Source organism: Parasteatoda tepidariorum, chromosome 3 (assembly GCF_982258835.1).
Source record: "Parasteatoda tepidariorum strain Cologne lab strain chromosome 3, Ptep-v5.0, whole genome shotgun sequence".
NCBI lineage: Eukaryota > Metazoa > Arthropoda > Arachnida > Araneae > Theridiidae > Parasteatoda > Parasteatoda tepidariorum.
The window spans coordinates 121,196,047-121,219,029 of NC_141757.1; the positions used below are offsets into that span (position 1 = coordinate 121,196,047).

The 22,983-nt window shown below is 30.5% G+C and overlaps 2 protein-coding genes across 2 annotated transcripts; one reads left to right on the forward strand and one right to left on the reverse strand.

The window, feature by feature from the left end:
* The first annotated feature begins 4,692 nt into the window (after positions 1-4,692).
* Positions 4,693-5,154, forward strand: LOC122271281 (uncharacterized). Its single transcript, XM_043052059.2, has one exon. The coding sequence runs from the start codon at positions 4,693-4,695 to the stop codon at positions 5,152-5,154; it is 462 nt and encodes a 153-aa protein (XP_042907993.2).
* Positions 5,155-20,342: 15,188 nt separating this feature from the next.
* LOC107455780 (cAMP and cAMP-inhibited cGMP 3',5'-cyclic phosphodiesterase 10A) lies at positions 20,343-22,047 on the reverse strand. The gene has a single exon (XM_016073479.4). It carries the CDS (start codon positions 21,883-21,885, stop codon positions 20,467-20,469), a length of 1,419 nt encoding a protein of 472 aa, XP_015928965.3. The 5' UTR covers positions 21,886-22,047; the 3' UTR covers positions 20,343-20,466.
* Positions 22,048-22,983: the final 936 nt, after the last annotated feature.

The following is a 22,983-nucleotide window of genomic DNA, read 5'->3' on the forward strand; positions in this document are numbered from 1 at the left end:
AGTAGAAGCTTATCGCCTAGTTAGTGCTTGATTTTTATAAATTGCACCCCTCACACCTCAATGAGGAGAGACATACGCAATCAACATACTGTTAGGGGTGGGGGTTATAACTGAGCGCAGTCCACCATTGTCAGCTATAGTATTTCTGTTTGAATAGATGTGAATAATTTGCGTTCTTTTTGATGTTTGAACCCCCACTCAAACCGAAAGTTTACCTTTAATAAACAGATTATTTTTATTTTCTCCACCATTTTCGATATATTGAATTTTTTCAAAATATTTATTGCTTAATTTATTATACTAAATCTTTCCATAATTTAAGTCGTTTCGTACTTTTAAATTTCAAATAATTTTCGAAAAAGCAATTTCATTTGAGTATAAATTGCTGCAAATTATTTCTCGCCCAAATGCTAATGTAATATTTAATGAACAAATTTACAAATTTTTAATATTACCAATTTTCGGTAATATTTAGCTAATTTATTAAATTAGTCAATTGTTTTTTTTTTAAATATTATTTGGCTTACAAGAAAATTTGAAATTTTTTTATCTGGCAATTGCAGTTATTTTTAAAAACACTCTCTCCTCTTTCTGTAATGTTATCGACTTTCTCGGCGTTTATCTAAAAATCCCATCACTCAAAACACTAGTTTTATTTGTACTTTAGTTTAATGATATTAAAACATTTTCACGGATTGATAGTGAATAACTAAGTGAGTTTTAGTAAACCAAAAATTTTTTTCCAACTAAGCAAATAATCAAATGAATTGTAAATTTTTTTATGTCATTCAAATTACGATATACATTTCAAAGAAAACGATTTATTTAAAGTATGATTATATTTAAAATAAATATTCGTTATAAAATAAATATTCGTAGTGAAAATTCCAGTTCTAACTCCAATAAAATGTTAAAAAGATTACACATTTTATGTTTTATATATTTTTTTCTTGGAACACTTGCAAACAAGATTTTTTGTGTACGAAAAAGTTTTATTTTGATTAAAATTCAACATTAATTTGTTTGTAAAATCTTCACTGCTATCACATCATTCGATGCCCTGATAGAAAACTATGTAAACTCGAGTTATATTTTAATTATAATGTCAGTAAATATTTAGTAAAACTCGAAAGTACCGACGTTTCGGTGCATTCAATACTCATTACCCTTAAAAACCAACTCTTTTTTTTCCCTTTTTTTTTGGCGACCCGGAATTGGAGGGTTGTTGATAACGAGGGAGAATACAGTTTTGATAAAAAAATAAAATCTTAGTTACAAATATCAAGTGCACCGAAATGTCATTACTTTCCGGCCCCCTAATATTCCATGAATTTAAAAATTGTTCTATCCAAATGAGCTGAAACAACTTAAGTACCATCATTTATACTAGAATATTCATCTATTGACGGTACTTCTGATTACGTGATGATCCTGTTAAGTTATTAAAATTGTTTTTAGAAGTTTCATGAGGATACGCCAAGAGCCATATTGTGATGTAAATGTAATCTAGACTCATCTTATAAGTGTCCGGATGTTTCGCCTAAGGGGAGGATTTTCTTTTCTATTTATGATCAAAAATACTATGAAAGATGATCAAAAAGAAGTGGGCGTGCAGTAGTAAACAAAACGTATTGCATAAGTTAGAAAAGTGCAGAAAAGATTTCTGCGATTCTTTTCGAGTAATTCTCGACTACAAAAAAATAATAAAACTTAAAATAAAAGCTTAAATAAAAAAAGCTGGTATTAAAAATGAAACATAAATGATCTTAAATGAAATGCACGATAGCTTCTCAAAATTAACTAGTAAAATAATCCAAGAATTGGATAAAATTTAAAATTAAAGGTCACGGAAAATACGATTCAATATCACTATGCAACCTGTCGATTCATTTTGTATGCAGAATTTACTTATAAAAATTAACCCGCTAGTCAAATAAAAAGTTCTAAAAATATTTGATAATAAATAGGAAAGACATGATGTTATTTTGATACTTTGGAATCATATATCTTTGAATTTATAAATGACGCTATATTTAAATTTATAAAACATAATCGAACATTTCATATGTTTAAAAAAAGTGATAACGTGTTTTTGCGCCTCACCATAATCTCAATTTTATCCAATTACAATAATTACAAGTTAACTTTGAACTTTTTTTGCTGTTTATTAATTGTTAGTTTGTTTTTATAGTTATTAATTGTTAGTTTGTTTTTACAATAATTGTTATTTGTTGTGATTTCTTGCTAACTTGTTTTTTTGGTAAATTATTAATTGTTAGCTTTTTTTGTTTACTTTGTTACTTACTTTGTTAATTTGTTTTTATAACTATTAATTGCAAAGCTCATTTTAATTGTTAGCTTTTTCCCCGTTTGTAAGGTAATATTTAGCTTGTTTTTTTGCTTGTTTGTTAATACATAAATTTATTAGTCATTTTTAAGATAAATTTATGCTCTGTTTTTAGATCTGAGCTAATTGCCATCGAAGAGGCACTCAACGCTATTGGGTCTATAACATCATCCGCTAATATCTAAATCTTATCCGATAGTCGTAGTGCCATACAGCACTTAAGTAACTGGAATAAGGCTGGCGACAAGACATCTGTGTCTATACTTAATTAAATTAAATAACTCTCTCATCGACGTAAAATCTTCATTCAGTGAATTCCCTTTCACATAGGCCTCTTTGGTAATGAAAATGCTGATCTTTTGGCCAAGCAGGGAGCTTCTGATAGCACAATTTCAAGTCGACCTTTGACCTTCCCTGAGATTTGCTCCAAGATCAGAACCACTAACCAACAACTATGGAGCATCCCTCCGGCCCACTCTTGGTATAACGGACAGACTCCTGGTGGGACACTTACCATAGGGGCTGACAGAGCCATACAGTCCACTATAAGTAGGCTCATAAGTGGACACATCAGGTGTCTCTCTTTTGAGCTTGGGCGGAAAGACCTATTCAACGTGCACGAGGTGTAAGGCTTCTCCCGATCACATTTTGCACTGTCCTGGTCTTTAAAAGAAAGATCTCTACTCTGGTCCCTTACTTGTATTTGATTTCCTGAAGACTTTCGAGCTCATTGACTTGGTCTAGCCTGCGGCTGACCAAGAGGAATAAGTCAACAACAACAACAGAAGATAAATTTATTAGTCATTTTAATAACATTTTAAGACTGTCAGAGACAAAGATGCCGTTAAAGCATCTAAAAATTATAAAAAGTATATATATAAACCATTTTTCTTCAATTTAAACTTTATTCGTAATGAAAAAAAACATTATAATTTTTACTATATCATTTCCAAATTTGACCAAAATTTAATCACGCAAAAGTGATTAAATTTAGCGGCACAGTGGTTGAGAATCACTGGCTTAGAGTTTTTCTCAACAGCGAAAAAATAATAAAACTTTAAAAAAGAACTTTAATAAACTTAAAATGGCAAATATTAATAATAAAAGTAAGCAAGAATTAGAAATGAAACAGAGATGAATTTCAATAAAGTACACGATAACTCTGCGATATTAACAAGAAAAGTAATGGATGAGACTTGCAATTAAAGGTCACGGAAAAAATGATTCATTGACACTGAACAACAAAATATCTCTTTTACCCCATCAGTAATCTTTCAATGTATTTTGTATGCAGAATTTACTTATGTAATTAAAATTAATCTGCTCGCACTTATCGAATAAAAAGTTCTGAAAATATTTGAGAACAAATATGCAAGACATGATGTTTTTTTCACTCTTTGGAATCGTATATCTTTGGATTCATAAATGACGGTATAATTTATTTTATAAGGCATAATGTAACCTCTCATTTTATTTATCTTTTTAAGCGATAACAAGCTTTTGCACCCTACCATAATCTCAAGTGTATCCATAACCCACAAGACCCTTAAATATATTGCTAATTATAATAAATATAATAATCTTAAAATGTTACTCTCATAAATGGTAAATATAGGGGACAGAGAGGCACGTTTTAATATTCTAAATATTTATTAGCAGATATAATTTGAAATCGCAGCGTAACATAATGCTTTTTTCTTTATAAAATGTATTTTTTTTGTAAAAGAAAGGCTGTTGCAGCTTTTAATTAGTTGATATGTGACGAAAGTAGTGAAATTTTTTTTATTTCCTTGCACATTTGAAGTTAAATATCCCGAAAACTGTATTCTTAAATTTGATTTAAACTTGATCTGCTTAGATGTAATAGTAATAATTTAAAAATAAGAATGAAAAAAACAGATAAAAAGATAAAATTATACTGATGACCGAGATAGAAATACAAAATATAGCAACTTCATTAAAATTGATTTATAAATAGCTTAGTTTATTCATTTAAATAGCATTTATAAAATACAAACAAAATTATGCAAGAAAATATTTATTTAAATGAGAAAATGTTAAACATGTGTAAAAATTAAAAATTTTCAACAGTATGGTATGTTTCAAAGCATGGAACAAAACACAAAGTGACATTGCACTGTTTGTATTGAAATCGAGATTCTTTCCTAACTCGCTGTCCTTTTGAGTCAAAATTTTTACTGCACATAAAGCACACCCTTGTCGGGTTTTTTGTCGACTCTAAGGCAGCTATCCAGGCAGTTGCCATAAACCATGATTCAGATACTCAGACTATTTCAGATATTAGAGATAATTTGATTTTTCTCGAGAATGCCAACAAAATTATTATGTTCCTGTGGATCCCTTCGCATGTGGGAATCAATGGCAATGAAAAGGCAGACCAACTAGCCAAGAAAGGGACACTCGAACCACAATGTAATAAACCGATTCCACCAGACTTCCTTAAAAAACAATTTTCCGAAAAACTTATGACCGACCTAAAGCTCAACCAAGCAGTAAAATCCACTGGAAAACCCTGGGCTAATATCCAAAACAGTTGGAAGAAATTTTGTCACAGTCCTCGTAAGAAGGCTGTGGCAAACTTCAGACTCTCAACAGGCCATGACTGCTTGGCAGAGCACCTCAACAGAATAGGTATCCTTCTATCTAGCGAGTGCCAAATCTGCAATTCGGGAACCATGAACTCAGACCACTTGCTTGTATGCCCTTTACTGGACAAACAATCCCAAGAGCGGGGTGATCTGTGTAAACTTTACTGGGATGCCAGAGATCACATGAACTCTCTGTAAAGACTACTCCTCATTCTTCACTGTATATATATATATATTTTTCTTCTTACTTTAATTTTTTTCTATGTGTTCTTTTTGTATTAATATGTGTTTGTCATGTGTTTTCTTTGTTTGTTATTGTAATTTTGTCCCTTTTTACTCCTTGTTTACGTCCATTTAAAGTTGAACATTGTATATGGATTAATATTTCCAATAAAGCCATATGTAACAACAGCTTCAAACTCTTGAGGTATTCCAATACGGTTTATCCTCATCGTTCCATATATATCAGTTTTCTTTGTCAGAAGGTACTCAGCAAGTTCAATAGAAGTGTAATAATTGTCTAGTGTTACGCAATATCCTTTATTTAAGAGATCTTGTATCAATATTAAAACAATATTAGTAGTTGACTCGAAGTTTGAGTTGAAATCGAGAGGGATATTCTTGCCGGTGTAATTAACACTATTGCAGATGTAGCCACTGCTCGACTGACATAACTGGTAGAATTTTATACCAAATCTAGCCCTTTTCTTTGGAAGATACATCTTAAAATAGAGTCTTCCTTTATACAACAGTAAGGATTCGTCAACTGAAATATCCCTTTCAGGCACATATACAGTTTTAAATTTCTCATTTATATAATTATAGACTTCGTATATTTTCCACAATCCCGGTTGTGGATGTTCGGCAGGATCATATGAAGAATTGTTCGCAAAATGCAGAAATTTCATCAGAAGAGAATATCTCTTTTCTGACATTACCTGTCCTATATATGGTGTTGATATCAGTAACTTTGTGGACCAGTACCATTTTTGCACTGACTTTTTATCACTCCCATCAAAAGAATTAGGGCAAACAAAACTCGAATTTCATTCGAGTTTGTGTCCTTCGAGTCCTTCACTCGAGAACTTGGTGTTAAATCATTAGTCGCAACGAAACTCTCCGCATATCGATTTGTTTCTGTAGCAATGTAACTCACTATGTCAGGGGTGGCGAACTTTTATACACCAACGTGCCATTTTTTTTAAAAAATTGTTTAATGAGGTCATAGACGTGCCGTCAAATAATTTTCACTTCGTGATTATTGGGAAAACAATAATACTAAATACTATCAATTCAAAACTCTTTATTTACATTGAAAAAAAATATATTGTATTTTGCCATGTCTTAAAACAATTTAAGGTAACATCAGTGTGACTTCTGTTGCTGCAGATTCTATGACAAATAACTTATATTAGGTTGTAAGATGTTAGTTTAAGCGGGACTGTTAATTTTTTTTGTTGCTAGTTATTTATTGTTAGCTTGCTTTTTATGGTTATTAATTTGTTTTTTTTAGCATTAATTGTTAATTTTTTATTAATAATTGTTTATTATTTTGTGTGTGTTTTTGTGAACTTTAATTTAATTGTTACATATGCTTCATAGTGTAATACCATTTGTGTAATAACAAATGTGATCGGTGGCGTGCCCGAAATATTGTGTCGGGTGCCATAAATGGCAAGCGTGCCATTGGTTCGCCATCATCCCTGCACTATGTCGTCATCGAAGAAAATACTGAAATACTCTAAAGGAGTATGAGTATAAATAGGCGTCATTACACCAGGTTTTCCAGTAAATTGATATCTCGAAGCTGGTGGCGTAGGATCGCTTTCATCTAGTTTACACCATATTCGTTCATCAAGTTTTGGTTGAGTATCATCGTCTTCTGAATCCGAAGAAAAGTCCGAACAACTTTTGATTTATTGCTTCTGTCAGTGTTGGCATAATTTAAATCACTTGATTTTAGTCATGAATTAAATCCTGATTAACTCCGCCACATGGATAGCTTCGGCTATTCCGTGCGCCAGTCCCAAGCCTGGATAAAGGAGGAGGGTTGGGCGTAGGGCTAGTTCCTACCCCGTAAAACATCCCTGACTACAGAAACCAAAAGCATATCGGACCAAATTCTCTTGGCGGAAGCAATGACTTGTGAAATTCCAAATGACAGTTATCTAACCTGGAATGAGGAAATCACGCCTATGAAGTGTCTAAGGGAAAGCCATTTGGAGCCTTCGATGCGGAAGAAGTCATTGATGAAACCTAAACACAAGTTACGAATTGGTGCTTGGAATGTAAGAACTATGTACCAATGTGGAAAAAGCAGACAGGTGTCAATGGAAATGGATAGATACCAATTGGATATCTTAGGAATATCAGAACTATGATGGACAGGTTTTGGCAAGCTTAAAACTGGAAATGAACAAATCATTTTGTACTCAGGAGCTGAAGAAAAGCACGAAAGAGGCGTGGCGCTAATCATTAATAAAGAAACAGCGAAGAGTCTTTTGGAATGGGAACCAATCAGTGAAAGAATTTTAGGAGCACGATTTTATTCAAAGTACATTAAACTAACAATTATTCAAGTGTATGCACCAAGAATGATGCTGATGAAGAGGAAAGGGAGACATTTTATGATCAACTACAATGTATTTTAAATCGAGTTCCAAAACATGACATAATAATTCTTATGGGAGACCTTAATACTAAGGTTGGAAAACGGATTAGTGATGATGAAACCTCCATGGGAAGCGAATCACCGGGCGAGAGGAACGAAAATGGAGAACTGTTTGTTTCCCTGTGCGAACTAAATAGTTTGAACATAGGTGGGAGTAGATTCAAGCATAGAGAGATACATAAATGCACATGGACCTCACCAGACGGAAGAAAAAAATCAAATTGATCATATTGCAATTAATAACAAGTTCAGGAGCTCACTAAGAGACGTAAGAGCGACGAGAGGTGCCGATGTTGGATCAGATCACTACTTGATTCTAGCAATATTAAAACTAAAATTAAGAAAATCACCAAAGAAGACGGGACATAAAGGAATAAGCTATGACATTGCTAAGTTAAAAGCCAAAGAGGGCAGACAAGAATTTTCAATCGAGTTGAAAAACAGATTTGAGCTCTTAAGGGAAGAAGAAAATCATAGCAACACTCAGCAATCAGAAAATGAGGTAAAAGAAAAAGTTGAAGAGACTTGGGAGCATATCAAAAACATTTATTGCGATGTAGCAGAAAAAGTGTTGGGTAAAAAGAAAGGAAAGATAAGCAAAGAATGGATAGCGGGAGAAACATTAATACTAATTGAAAACAGAAGGAAAAAGAAAATACAGATGGAAATTACAAAGTCTGAAAGATTATTTAATCGGTATAGACAGCAGTATAGTCAAATTGATAGAGAAGTAAAAAAGTCAGCCAGAAAAGACAAAAGGAAGTATTTCACAGACCTTGCCACTGAAGTTCAAGATGCAGCGCAAAAAGGACAAATAAGTACTTTCTATCAGAAAGTGATACAAATAAAAGGAAATAAACGAAATTCGCAATGTGCAATACGAGACAAAAACAGTACGTTACTTACTACGGATAAGAAGATCGAAGAGAGATGGAGAGAATATTTTGAAGATACGCTTAATGCACACCATGTTGAAAATTCTGAGCAACTCTCAAATGTTACATTAAATGTAGCATCTACTGTAGATTTTTCTTTGGAAGATATCTCGCTGGATGAGGTACAGAGTGCCCTGAGGGCCACAAAACCAAAGAAGGCTGCAGGGAGAGATGGAATCGTGGCAGAGATGCTTAAGGCAGATTTTGAAACCGCTACAAGACAGTTGCAAAAGCTCTTCAATGAAATCTGGAGAAATGAAAGAATACCAGAACAATGGAAAGAAGCAGTAATAGTGAAAATTCCCAAGAAAGGCGATCTAACAAAATGCGAAAATTGGAGGGGAATTAGCCTACTTTCCATACCGGGAAAAATATTTGGAAGGATAATTTTGAATAGACTAAAACATGAAATTTATGGAATTTTAAGAGAAGAACAAGCAGGTTTCCGCAGTGGAAATGGAACAATGCAGCAAATAGTCACACTTAGAAATATCATTGAGGAAAGCTTAGAATTTAACACCTCTTTATATTTAAACTTTATTGATTTCAGTAAAGCTTTTGATTCAGTTAAAGAGAGAGAAATTATAGGTAATTTTATCACTTTATAATATACCAGAGAAATATATTAACATAATCAAAGATATGTATGATAACAGCAAAGCATGTATAGAAGTAAATGGAGAATTAACTGAATTCTTTTGGTAAAAATTAGCGTGAGACAGGGATGTGTTTTATTAGGATTTTTATTTATACTGGTGATAGACTGGATTATGCGAAACAGCTTGAAAGATGAAAAAAGAGGAATAAGGTGGAATTTCACAACTACTTTAGAAGACCTTGATTTTGCTGATGACATCGTACTTATTTCATCCAAATGTACAGACCTTCAGCTTAAAACAGACAAGTTCAACAAATATTCAGATAGTGTAGGTTTATTCATAAACAAGAAGAAAACTAAAGCAATGAGAATAAATCAATAGAAAAATGACAAAATTAAAATCGAAAATCACGAAATAGATGACATAGAGTCATTTAGCTATTTAGGTTCTATTGTAGATAAAAAAGGTGGAAGTAGTGAAGATATTAGACAGAGAATAATCAAAGCAAGAACCTGTTTTAAGGGATTACATAGATTTTGGAGAGAGTCAAATATTGAAATAAAGACAAAAATAGTTGTTTACAAAGCTATTGTTAGAGCAGTACTATTACATGGCTCAGAAACCTGGAAACAGACTAATATCGAAATACAAAAATTAGAAACCCTTCAAAACAAATGTTTAAGATTTATTTTTAAAATTTTCTGGCCTTGCAAAGTATCAAATCAAAATCTATTAAAGAAAGCTAAAATAAAAACAACAGGAGATGAAATTAAAAAACGGAGATGGAGCTGACTCGGACATATCCTTAGAATGCCCATAAAAAAAATTACATCTGTTGCTCTTACATGGGCCCCTGATGGTAAGGGAACAAGAGGAAGACCCAGACTTACCATCCAGAGCATGTTTTTGGGCGAATTAAAAGAATGTGGAATATCTGGCTGGGAGGAAGCAGGATCTATTGCTAGAGACAGGAGGCGTTGGAGGGATATGCTAGAGGTCTTAAGTGCCCAACGGCACGTAGAGGATAAGTAAGTAAGTAAGTAAATCCTGATTAAATCATTTAAATTTTTTTACAGAAATCACTAATTTAAATCAGTTTAATTTAAAAAAAAACATTAACTTAAACAAACATAATTTTTATAACATTAATTATTAATTAATTTTTAAAAAAATTATTCATTTAAGTTTTAAATATTTTCATACAGTATAATTAATAAATACATTCTTAAATGTGTGAATTTTTAAAAGTCTGATTTAATTGATAATGTATGTTTATTAAGGAAGCAATTTTTTTTACTACGGAATAATAAAAGTCATATGCATTGAAATCACTATGTTATCCCTTTCATTATTTTATTATAAAATGCATTGATGTAAATCAATAGTGATTATTTTTTTAAAAAAAAATAAATCAATAATTTCAACAAAATGATTAAAAAATATTAATTGAAAAAAATATAATTAAAAATATCTTTTTACCAAGAAATTTGATTTGAATTGAAAGATTTTTTTACTAAGAAATATCGAAAGGAATATGCATATAAATTATTATGTTTCAAAATAAACTACACTTAAATAAGACTGATATGAAACGTTTATCGATCCTTGGGCCGGGCAAGGCCGACTCAGCCTTTCATCCCTTCAGTGGGTCGATAAAATGAGTACCAAGCATGCTTGGGAACTAACACTGGGGGTTCCGCGTTCGGCTGACCACCTGACCGGAACATATGCTCCTGCACCCCAGAGCCCAAGGTCAAGAAAACTGAGATGGGCACAGTCGGCCTTGGTCCTCTTAATGGGCTGTCGCGCCACTGAGTTAGTTTAGTTTATGAAACGTTTAAATAGTAATTTACAATTTAATATGTTTAAAATAATTTTCTGGCAAAAAACATATTTCAATTATATGTGTTTTGCTAATTAAAATGCAATGCTTTTATATCTTATTGAGTATAGAGTTAGAGTGTATCAAGCTTTCCTCAAACCAGAATGACGTAATTTTTTTTTCAGTAATGTTTTCTTGTCTAAACTAATACTGAAAGAAAACACAAATAATTAAGATCAAAAGGATAAAACTTCTTTGAAAAAAACGCGCTAAGAAGCAGCAGAAATTTCAGAAAAAAGTATCAATACAAGAAACAAATGAATCAAAACAAAAATATGACCACCGAAGCCGACGTTTTCAGGGGGTACCGGCCCCGGTAGCCATTAAAAACAAAACCATTTCTATTTGAGGGAGAAGCAATAGCTTAAAATATCTCCCTCAGTACCCCGATGGTTTTGTATAGAGGTCCAGGAGAAACAAGATACATTCAAAAGAATAAACAAATTACGAAAAGAAAATCAATAAAAATCATCAGAAAATTAAAAACTCACAGTCACAGGTCAAGAATCAACTTCAAAAGCAAGTGGAGGAAAAGAAAACACTAAAAACTGAAAAACAACGCCCCCTATAATAATGCGCAGTAGAAGTTTAAAAATGAAATGAAAAAGGTCAGGAGAAGGAGATACGTAGATAAATTAATAGAATGCTTAACTGGGGCTGCTCAGTTAAGACTAGAATTGCGCCCTGTTAAAAGAAAAAATATATAAAAACTTAAAAACCATCAATCATTTTTTTAATTAAAAAATTAACATTACAAAAATTAAAAGGAAAATCATTTTTACTCAAATTATTTAAAAAATTATCCACAGCTTCCCGAAAACTTTCAACATTATTACAAATTTTCTTGATCCTAACTAATTGCGAAAAAACAAGATTTTTGAATATTTTACTACACAAATTAGTTTTAAAGTTGCAGAAAAAAATAACATTAAAATTAAAGGCTTTTCTTTTATCAAACACACCAATTTTAATAAAATTGTTAACAATATCAATTTTAAAATCTAAATATTCAATATTAAAGCAATTTTCATTAGTTTTTTTCAGTACCAAATCACCAGGATAAATAGTATAAATAAAATTATAATCGTCACAATTAAACAAAATCAAATCATCAATGTATCGGAAAGCATTAAGTACTTTATGTTCAAGAAATTTAGCCTCGAAAAAGTGCAAAAAAATGTTGGCAAAAGCCCCAGAAAAGGAATTACCTTGTGGAATTCCAATAATTTGTTTATAAATATCTAAACCATTAAAAAGAACATTCTCAAAAAGATTAAACTTGCATAAATCTAACCAGTTAAACCTATCAATTTTTTCATCAAATAAATACTTATCATAAATACCTTCACAAATCTCAATAATTTTTTCATGTGGTATGCTGGTATACGAATTTTCAAAATCAAAAGTGTTAATGCTGGAAATATCATTACTTTTAATAAAATCCAAAACTTCAACATTACTTTCAATAATAATATTTTTGTCTTTTTTAATTTTAAGCAAAATAATTTTTAAAAAACAAAAAAACCTTTTACTAGTATCAGAATTATAACTATTAGTGCCACATGCTATAAACCTAAATTTAATCGGATTTTTATGAAATTTAACTATTGGAAATAAATATGGAAATGTAATCCTATTTAATTTAAATTTTAATTTTTTACTAAATGCAATAATTCTTTTTTCAATAACTTTTTTATCTTCTATTAATTTTAAATAAGTATTGTTTGCATTATATTCCCCAATAATCAATTTTTTAAAAAAATATTTACACATAATACAGAAATTATTTGAAGCTTTATCTACAACAGTAACAATGAATTTATCCTTAAGATTTTTAATTTTTCTAGATAAATCATAATCAATAAAAGTACCTTTAGGAAATGAACTAAAACTGGTATTAAATAAATTAAATTTAACCCTTTCAATAATTTTAGCTTTCCACTCAGAAAAACCTTCAACAGGCCAATGATATTTTCTGGAAATTTTTGCAATAAAAAAATCTGGATCTTTTTTAATGGATAAAATAAAATCTTCTTTTTTCATTTTAACTCTGGTTCTAAATTTTGAACCCTTACTTAAAATGCTAATTAGATCCTGATCACCCACAATTTCCAAATTTCCGGTAATAACATGTCCATAATCATTATCAATAAATTTTGAAAAACCCTCCTCATTACAATAACAATCAGATTTAGAAATACAATTAAGATTTCGACTTAAAAAATTATAATTACACACCTTTTTCCTAAGTGTAGAAGAATATTTAAAAGCAGCAGTAACCCTAATTTGTTCTAAAGGAAAGAAATCAGAAAGACCATGAATAATTTGTGGTAACTTAGCATATTCAAAATTCTTATCATGAAAATTAATCGTACAAAAAACCTTTTCGACTTTAGAAACATTATTAAAAAGCAAATCAGTTTTATTGACACCAATTTTTGATTTAATTAAATCCAAAACTATAAATTTAACAAGTTCAGTTTCAAATTTAATTTTAGAACCAAATTTAAAAAGGAAATTTTTTAAAACTTTATTTTTAAAACCAAAAATATATTTCCTAACAGTGAAAATATTATTCAAATTAACAGGTAAGTTACAAAAATTCGAAAACTCATCAAACTCAATAAATTTACCTTTACCTTTTCCACCTCCCCTTTTACTTCTAAATTTTGAATCACAAACACCAGGAAAATCAAAAACTTTTAATTTATTATAAATACAAAAATCTTCAGTATTAACAGTACCTTCCCCATTAAATTTACTATTTAATCCATAAGGAAAAAGAGTTTTAAGACTACCAATGTAAATATTTTCTAAATCAAGTCTATTATCTAAATTTTCCATAAAATCCAAAATAAAAAGAGTAACATTATTAAAATCATGAAATTGAAAATGTAAAATTTCATAATCCGTGGAACAATTACTATTATTAAAATTTTTTTTTTAGCTGATCTGTGGGAATTAATCCGCTTATGAAATTCAAGACCTGTCTGACCAACATAACACAAATTACAACAATTGCACTGAATTAAATAAATAATATTAATACTTTTACAAAAAAATACATTAGAATGACTGTCAATTTGAGAACTATCAGCCAAAGGACAAGTTTTACATTTATTATTACACCATTTCTTAAACTTTTTAAATTTTTTTATATTTTTAAATTTATTTAAACAAAATATTTGACTTAGTAACTTTTTGTCCGAAGTAATCCCTAAGTCAAGACTAACTTCAGTGCTCCTTGTTTGGGCGCGCGACGAGCCAGGCGCCATAAAATATTTATATATTGTACTTTGCATTATTTTAAAATTAACCTAAAAGGAAATACTAAATTAGACATATAAAACCTAGACATCCAACAAAACCCTTTGACGCTTTAAATTAATTAGAAAACACCTAAAGCAAGAAATAAAAACAAAATAATTTTTCAAATAAGAAAAGCGCAAATGCAGCATAAACCAAATTTGAAAATTACAATACTGAAAGAAAACACAAATAATTAAGATCAAAAGGATAAAACTTCTTTGAAAAAAAACGCGCTAAGAAGCAGCAGAAATTTCAGAAAAAAGTATCAATACAAGAAACAAATGAAACAAAACAAAAATATGACCACCGAAGCCGACGTCTTCAGGGGGTACCGGCCCCGGTAGCCATTAAAAACAAAACCATTTCTATTTGAGGGAGAAGCAATAGCTTAAAATATCTCCCTCAGTACCCCGATGGTTTTGTATAGAGGTCCAGGAGAAACAAGATACATTCAAAAGAATAAACAAATTACGAAAAGAAAATCAATAAAAATCATCAGAAAATTAAAAACTCACAGTCACAGGTCAAGAATCAACTTCAAAAGCAAGTGGAGGAAAAGAAAACACTAAAAACTGAAAAACAACGCCCCCTATAATAATGCGCAGTAGAAGTTTAAAAATGAAATGAAAAAGGTCAGGAGAAGGAGATACGTAGATAAATTAATAGAATGCTTAACTGGGGCTGTTCAGTTAAGACTAGAATTGCGCCCTGTTAAAAGAAAAAATATATAAAAACTTAAAAACCATCAATCATTTTTTTAATTAAAAAATTAACATTACAAAAATTAAAAGGAAAATCATTTTTACTCAAATTATTTAAAAAATTATCCACAGCTTCCCGAAAACTTTCAACATTATTACAAATTTTCTTGATCTTAACTAATTGCGAAAAAACAAGATTTTTGAATATTTTACTACACAAATTAGTTTTAAAGTTGCAGAAAAAAATAACATTAAAATTAAAGGCTTTTCTTTTATCAAACACACCAATTTTAATAAAATTGTTAACAATATCAATTTTAAAATCTAAATATTCAATATTAAAGCAATTTTCATTAGTTTTTTTCAGTACCAAATCACCAGGATAAATAGTATAAATAAAATTATAATCGTCACAATTAAACAAAATCAAATCATCAATGTATCGGAAAGCATTAAGTACTTTATGTTCAAGAAATTTAGCCTCGAAAAAGTGCAAAAAAATGTTGGCAAAAGTCCCAGAAAAGGAATTACCTTGTGGAATTCCAATAACTAATTTACTTTTCATTAGATGTCTAGTTGACAAATTGTTATCCGATTTTTAACAATTATCACCAAGTTGAACCTGAGAAATATAACTGTGATTTTTTTTAACTCAGTAATTAGTATGTAATAATATCTATATTTATATCCATGTAATTTATCCATTTTTAGTAAGAAATATTAACTATTTTACTTCTATTTTTAAACAATAGTATTATTGTAATATTGTATCAGATGCTTCGGATAGTAAATTTTGAAAAAATCCAATTAATTTTATTCAAATAAAAAAAATCCAATTTAAATCAAATATGTACCATTTTGGAGTAAAAAAAATAATGATTGCCGAACATGGCTTCTGGTCAGAGTTGTAGTCATAAACTTTTTAGTGCATGAACTGTAAAAATTCAAACATTTTATGCTCATATCTATCCATATTATATAAAACGCTAATACGTATGTATGCATCAATAAAACCGATGATATTTCTTTTCTCGCGTTGGCAACAGTTTTCATTTTTAATTGATATGCTTCGGCGCGCAAGAGCACGTAGTGAGCATCATATGGCTAATCTATATTATATAAAACGCTAATACGTTTTAATTGATAGGCTTCGGTGCGCAAGAGCACGTAGTGAGCATCATATGTCTAATCGGGTGAATTCTCACCGAATTATCAAAACAATTCTCACAAAATTATCTTCATCGAAGCCGATGCTTTACATCCGGCGTTCAGTACTATTTCATATTGTTTTACATCACATGGTTTTAGCCCTCTGGTGGGAAAGAGTTTAAAACAAAACTTACAACAGTTACTTTTCTCAACAACTGAAATTTAGAATAGTGTGATTAAGGAAAATATGCGAACTGTTTTCAATTTCAAATTAATATTGAAATGCACAGGTTTAGAATTTTCTACAGTGAGAAGTTTTCGGAACTTCAGTGTTCAAAAAAGTATACGAAAGCTAGACGTTAAGAGCGTATCCAAATGAGCGAGCAAAGCGAGCATCGGATTGCGAAGCAATCCGAAATGAACTGCGAAAGCAGTTCCGGGGGTTGGCGAGCGCCAGCGAGCCGGGGGCGGAGCCTCCTAGTATTTTTTTAAAATGTTATGCAGAAGTTTGGTTACGATAGATTGGTTAAAACTGGTTTAAAATTCAAATTATTAAATATATTAAAAAATTGCAAGTAAAAAAATCATTTAAATTATTAAATATATTAAATAAATTCAAATTATTAAATATTAAAGTAGGGTTTTTTCAATTTAATTAAAACTTGATACTACACCCTGAACTTTTACTTTTTAACCAACTTAAGACGACAAGTGGGCGACCAATGTATATTTTTTTAAACTTTTTAACCAATATTCTTGAAACAATTGCATCGGTCTAATTAAAATTTTGACCGATTTTCGAAACTTTGAAAGGCCTATGTCACCTTGAACTAGAATTTTTTTCTTTCATAGTTTAAATATAGTTTGTATTTTAAAATTACAGAACTATTAAAATTTAAAAACCTACAAAAAAATTCCTTTCAAATGAAAATTAGTAAAAGATGGAGGAAAACTTATTGACAAATCGCCCTCCAACCACAGCACACTAGCTTCTGGCGAACAATATTGGCGAGACGATGCTTTTATCAGAAATGGTTTTACTGCATGAAAGAAGTTGGAGGGATGGTCATAAGGGTTGCCTTAAGCGCAGTCCACCAACCTTTATTAAAGGGGGATAAGATGTTCGCAGCGCAGTCCACCATGTTTTAGAAAACCATGAGCGCAATCAGGTATCACCGGTCGCAACTATGAGTAGTCAAAGTTTTTTCTTTCTAAATGCACTCATTTAAGTTTTCTAATTTTTTATCCATCAAAAAATGGAAATATGTTACTTTAGCATAGTGAAGAGGAGATATAGAGATAAGCCCACATAACTTGATATTTTTTTTTATTATCAAACTATTACTTAGTATTTTTACGAATACTGGCAACAAAAGTTTCCAGAATTTACACTAGACAACAGCACAATACTAGATATCGTGACGTTCTTAAAAATAAAAAAAATCTCTCCCCGAAATTATTTGAAATGTGGACTATCACATTGCCTCAAGCTTAATTTAAAATTTTTGTATTTAAGCTGTTAAATACAAAATGAATGCATCCAGGAAAATACAGGTATGTTCAAATCATCGACTCTTTATTATAAATTTTGCCTTTTGAATAATAAATTTATATTCAATACATTGATACATCTGTTTTTATTAAGCTAGACTATGTTCAAGTAAAAATCTTTCCGGAAATTGATCTTTCCATAAGCTTGAACTCATCATGTGTTAGTTATGGAAACAAAAAGCAACATGTCTGTAGTATAGGTATTTACGCTGTAACATATATCGCTAAAATTATTTAAATCCTTATTTCTTTTTTCGTTTTGAGGAAATTTCGTTAAGGGCAACCGATAATATTAGCAGTACTTTAGAAGTTAATAACTAACCTTAATAGGGAGCACTTAGCCTTCGTACGCTCCCGTATGAAGAAACTGCGCTCGCGTTGTTTAGATGCTTACGTTATGCTGGCGTGGTGCACGTTACAAGCACACTATTAATAGCTGTTGAAGGTTTTCTATGCAAATTAAATACATGGATGGGGAGTGAGAATTTGGAGAAATGTATTGATAAAATTTAGAAATAAATCGTTACAACAATTGGTTGATTTTATTAAATAACTTTATGGGTTCTTATTTGATATTATGGTTGTCTAAGTGCGCCAGGTTGATAAGAAACTAGTTATATTCTCGTTATTTTACAATAATATTTATTTTGATTATGTTATTTTGTTGGAAGAAGTTCCTTAATACATTTTTCTTATTCCGTTATAAAACATAATTTTTTCTAATTTTATTTTGAAGATAAGATATGCTCTAATTTTTCCCTTTACATTGCTCAAAGCCTTAAATCTTACTCTGGTACAAAATTGTCAAATACCTGTAGCATTGGAATTATAATTAGAATAAATTTGGTATTTATTTTAACTTATAATAGTAATGGACAAGGTTGTGAACAGAAAATATAAATCATATTTGCAATATCGAACCACTGTTATTAAAATATAAGTGTGATTTATTTATGTCAAAAGAAGTATTACACTGAAATAATAGTTTAAAATCGTTCATAAGTATTCACAAAAAAAATGAAAGATAGTGTACTCTCTGTGTTTATTTCACCAGTTTAAATAATAATCTCGTTTATAACATATCGTTTGTAATTTATAACTCTTTAAACACAGCAACGTGAATATTTTTTTGCATATTTTGGGAGGTTTCAAAAATAGACGGTGAAATATGCTTAAAAAATAGTATATGCCCTTCAGTAGAAAAAATGCATCTTAAAGCGGCTTACCTTTAGAGCTACGGTTGGTTTTTTCACAGTCTTAGTCAAGTTATGAAACTTTTTGAAAACTTAATTATCCATACATTCATGATTATAGTCTTTAAACATTAATTTGCCATATATTTTTCTGCATCAAAACACATATGCAAAAGCCCTTACCAGCTTGTATTTGCTAACCACCATTACAATTCTTAGTGCGTTCTTCTAGAAATTAGATACTCCATCCGGTATAATTAGGGTGGTGGTTGCTGAACACTATTTTAAATTGTAAAATTACACTATTTTCCCAGTTATAGAATAACAGAAGACTTATTTTTTTTAAGAATTACGTGACTTTACATGACTTCCGATTTTTAAATTTCACATGCAAAAATACTCTGAATAAATACTAAATCGAAAAAAAAAATTCCCTTTAACTTCTGACTACAGTTTTATGATAATCAGTTGTCGATTTTAATATATCAGATTACACTCATAATGCTAACAAGTGCTTATTTGTATCAAAAAAAGATAGTTTGACAAATATGCATCGGCGGACGGGCATGGAAAAGTAAAGAGCTGTTTGATTTTTATGTATATCAGTTGGATAATAAAGTAACACATATTATATAAATATTCATTGGAGCTCCTTTATCATAAATGACATAAAGCTGAAATCTTTGTTTATTCAGAAATGGCAAATTTCCGGGTCCTTCTAATAAATTTAAAGAATAAGCACATTACTAAATTTCTGCCAAAAATATCTATGTTGAGTTAAAAATCAAGATATTTGTTACCACCCAATAACCCTTAAGTCATATCTTTTTTACTTTAATTAGTAGATTCTAATAAATTAGTTCATTATTTCGATCTTTGAGGATTTTGATTGAACAGTCATACTAGTTTTCTCAAAAGCGAAAGGATTGATAAACTTGTTAAACTAGAGAAGGTCGTAATTATGAAAATTAAAAGCTACTGAGGACAATAAAAGTACTTTTGTATTTTTAAAATCGGAGCTTTGTTTTTAAAGCCTAATCAAAACAAAGTCCCTCTTTTTGTTTATCTCGTGCAAATAACCCTTTCATTTGCATGTTATAAAATTCATGAGTTGATAAAATAAATACCTAAATGTTATACTTAATCAAAGAGCTCACCAGATACGTGATTCACAAAAAATTTTGAAGAAAATATACGTGAATCGTTATTGGAGTAAAACTAAAAATCACAATTTTTCCAAAACAAGAAAATGCGTACACCAAAAGAGCCACCAGTTGCCATAAAAATCCAAAATATAAAGAAAAAAGTAAATCACTGTAACAAAATTTCACACGTTCAACACTGTCAGTCATTGAAAATGGAAATCAAAATATAAGTTGTTTATTAAAATAATTTTGTCTTAGATATGAGCATTTGCTTTTTGAATGATAACATTTAAATTGGTGGAAAAAGAGTACTTCATGTAATCTTCTCAATTTACTTGGACTTTGTCAAACAAAATGGCTTTGTTGCAACATAAATCAACTCGTCTCGTACGATTTCCAAAAGTTACAGTTTTCAATAGTTTCTTTAAGTATTGATCTGCAATTCGGAAATACTTTCGAAACTAGCCTAAATATGGGTAGAACAATGTTTTCCATGTAAGCCACCTGGAAGTAAGGAATATTTTCAGCATTCATCCTCATCATTTGGGGGGGCGAGTCTATACCGTGAAGCATCTCTTTATCGCCCTGATAGAAGAACTCCTTGTAAAGACTCCAAACGGTGTTTTTATGTTCCGGCCAACGCTTCCACGCTGCGCACAAATCACAAGCCATCATCATGAGGGATATCACTGCATGCTTCACTTCCATATCATCGAAATCTAAATTCGAACTGAGAAGCTGGCGTATTGTTTGAACTTGCATTTTGTATCGATTCACTTCGGTTGATCTGATTGCGTGTCGGATACAACCAAGTACCATTTTGTAATCTTCAGCACTCATATCGCAAAACACATTACAATTTATATCTGCCAAAATCAAAAAGCATACTTGAATGTTGTGATGCTCCAGAATGGGATTGTGGTACATTCTTTCCAAACCATTCCCCACTTCTCTCAGATACCTTTCATTGACACCGAAATGTCCCACATCGTGAGCAATACTTGCGATCATGAGTCCCTTCATTTCATTTTCGGTAAACACACCTGGATTCTTCTTCAGCATCCAGAACATAGATTGAGCATGACTCAGGGCATGACTGTAATTGTGGTACTCCACATTGAAGTAATTGGCTTTCAAGCTCGATAAGAAATAGCACAATTCCGTCAGCGGAAAGCCATGTGGACCGAATAGCTGCATGGTCATGCTGATGAAAACTCTGTTTATGTCATCGTTGTAAATTTCTGTATAAGGAAATAAGTGGCTATTCATTTCTGGAAACTCGGCTTGGGTGCTTGGACGGGCAATCAAACTACTGAATTCTTCCATGCGAAATCGGAACGGGTAAAAAAGGTGGTTTCTCGTCAGAACTAGTGCTTTCGTTTGCCTAAAGCGCCGCTCAGCAATTTCAGTTGCAAATTCTTCGCTTTGATTTGAATTAACCTGTTTTAGTTTATCACTCAATCTTGGTTTGGTATTTGTCAGTTTTAACCAAGCTCTGATTCTGTCTTGTGATACATAAGTTTTTACAAAATCGTCAAGAAACTCAGGGTTGCTGATTATAAATTCCTTTATTGCCTTTTTAGTTACTCCTCTTCTATGGCCCTCTTTAAACGGTTCATCTATTTTTTGTGTTCTTTCAACACTGCTTCTTCTTTGAGGCGTGTCTCTGAAACGGATCTTTGTTTCTCTTCTTAGCTCACGAAGGTATCCTTTCGGTGGCAAATGAAAACCACTTTTAGTGTTTCCCATTGCAGTTCCCATTGATGGTTTAAATAAACAACTGAAAGAACACATATTGTTTTTCAACAAGTGCTGGTATTTTGCTACTCTCTTTTGCAAACCTAATAATGTGAGAGAAAACTTTAGTTTGAACAACTTGAGCCAACCAATTTAAAAGTACTTGAAAGTTATAAGGGCGACTATTATATAAACTGCTCTAGATTCAGGGCGAAATCTTGCTGAAATTGTAATGATCTTATTTACTATTTCGTTGCCAAGTTCGTGGAGCACTGAATAACTGTAACAATTAATGAAATAAACAATGTTTAATATTATATAAATTAATTTTTATATAATCATCAAAATTTGAGAACACTATCGCACTAAGAAGTGATTTTGAGAATTTCTCCAGAAAAAGTCATTTTCTTCAGAATTACTTCCGAAATTTTCAAATATTTTAAGATTTTAATTTTTATTTTAAATATCTGTATGTTGTTCGTAGACATTTCATAGTCATTTTGAAAGTTTTAATTTGCTTTTAAAATGTCTGCAGATTTTTCATAGTCATTTTGAAGATTTGGCTTTTCTTTTTAAATGTCTGCAGACATTTTTGAAGATATTTCACGAACATTATGGATTAGCATTATGGATAAGTGAAATATGTCTTCAAGTATTCTTCAGATTAAACAAGATAAAAAAAAAGTTTATTTCATTGCTTTATTTCATTAGTTTATTTTTTTCTTATTTAATTTCCCAAAACAAAAATGCAGATGTAATTAGTATGAATGAAAATATTAAACTTTCTATATTAGATTATAGCAAAACTGATGATATTGAAAATATTATTGGGTAATGAAAAATATACGTATATTTGGTGCATTAAACATAAACAACATGAAAACACAGCAAAAAAATGAACATAACTAAAAAATTAGATATTTTAATGTTAAATGCAATATATCTTTGAACTTATGCATACAAATAAGTTTCTAAAGAAAAAATTGAAAATTTGTATGTGTACTAACTTCTTAAATAAATTCTGAAGGCATTATTTGAATTCAAATTTATTTTAAAGACTTAGTATTTACTAAAAAGATGTAATATTCTTTGTTGAAAAAAGTTGTTATATGGATTTGAATGATTGTTTTGAATTCTTAGAATTTTTTGCTTTTG

What these genes read in the sequence shown, in the direction of transcription:
- LOC122271281 (XM_043052059.2), top strand. Translation starts at nt 4,693, where the DNA reads ATGTTCCTGTGGATCCCTTCGCATGTGGGAATCAATGGCAATGAAAAG.
- LOC107455780 (XM_016073479.4), bottom strand. Translation starts at nt 21,885, where the DNA reads ATGTGTTCTTTCAGTTGTTTATTTAAACCATCAATGGGAACTGCAATG.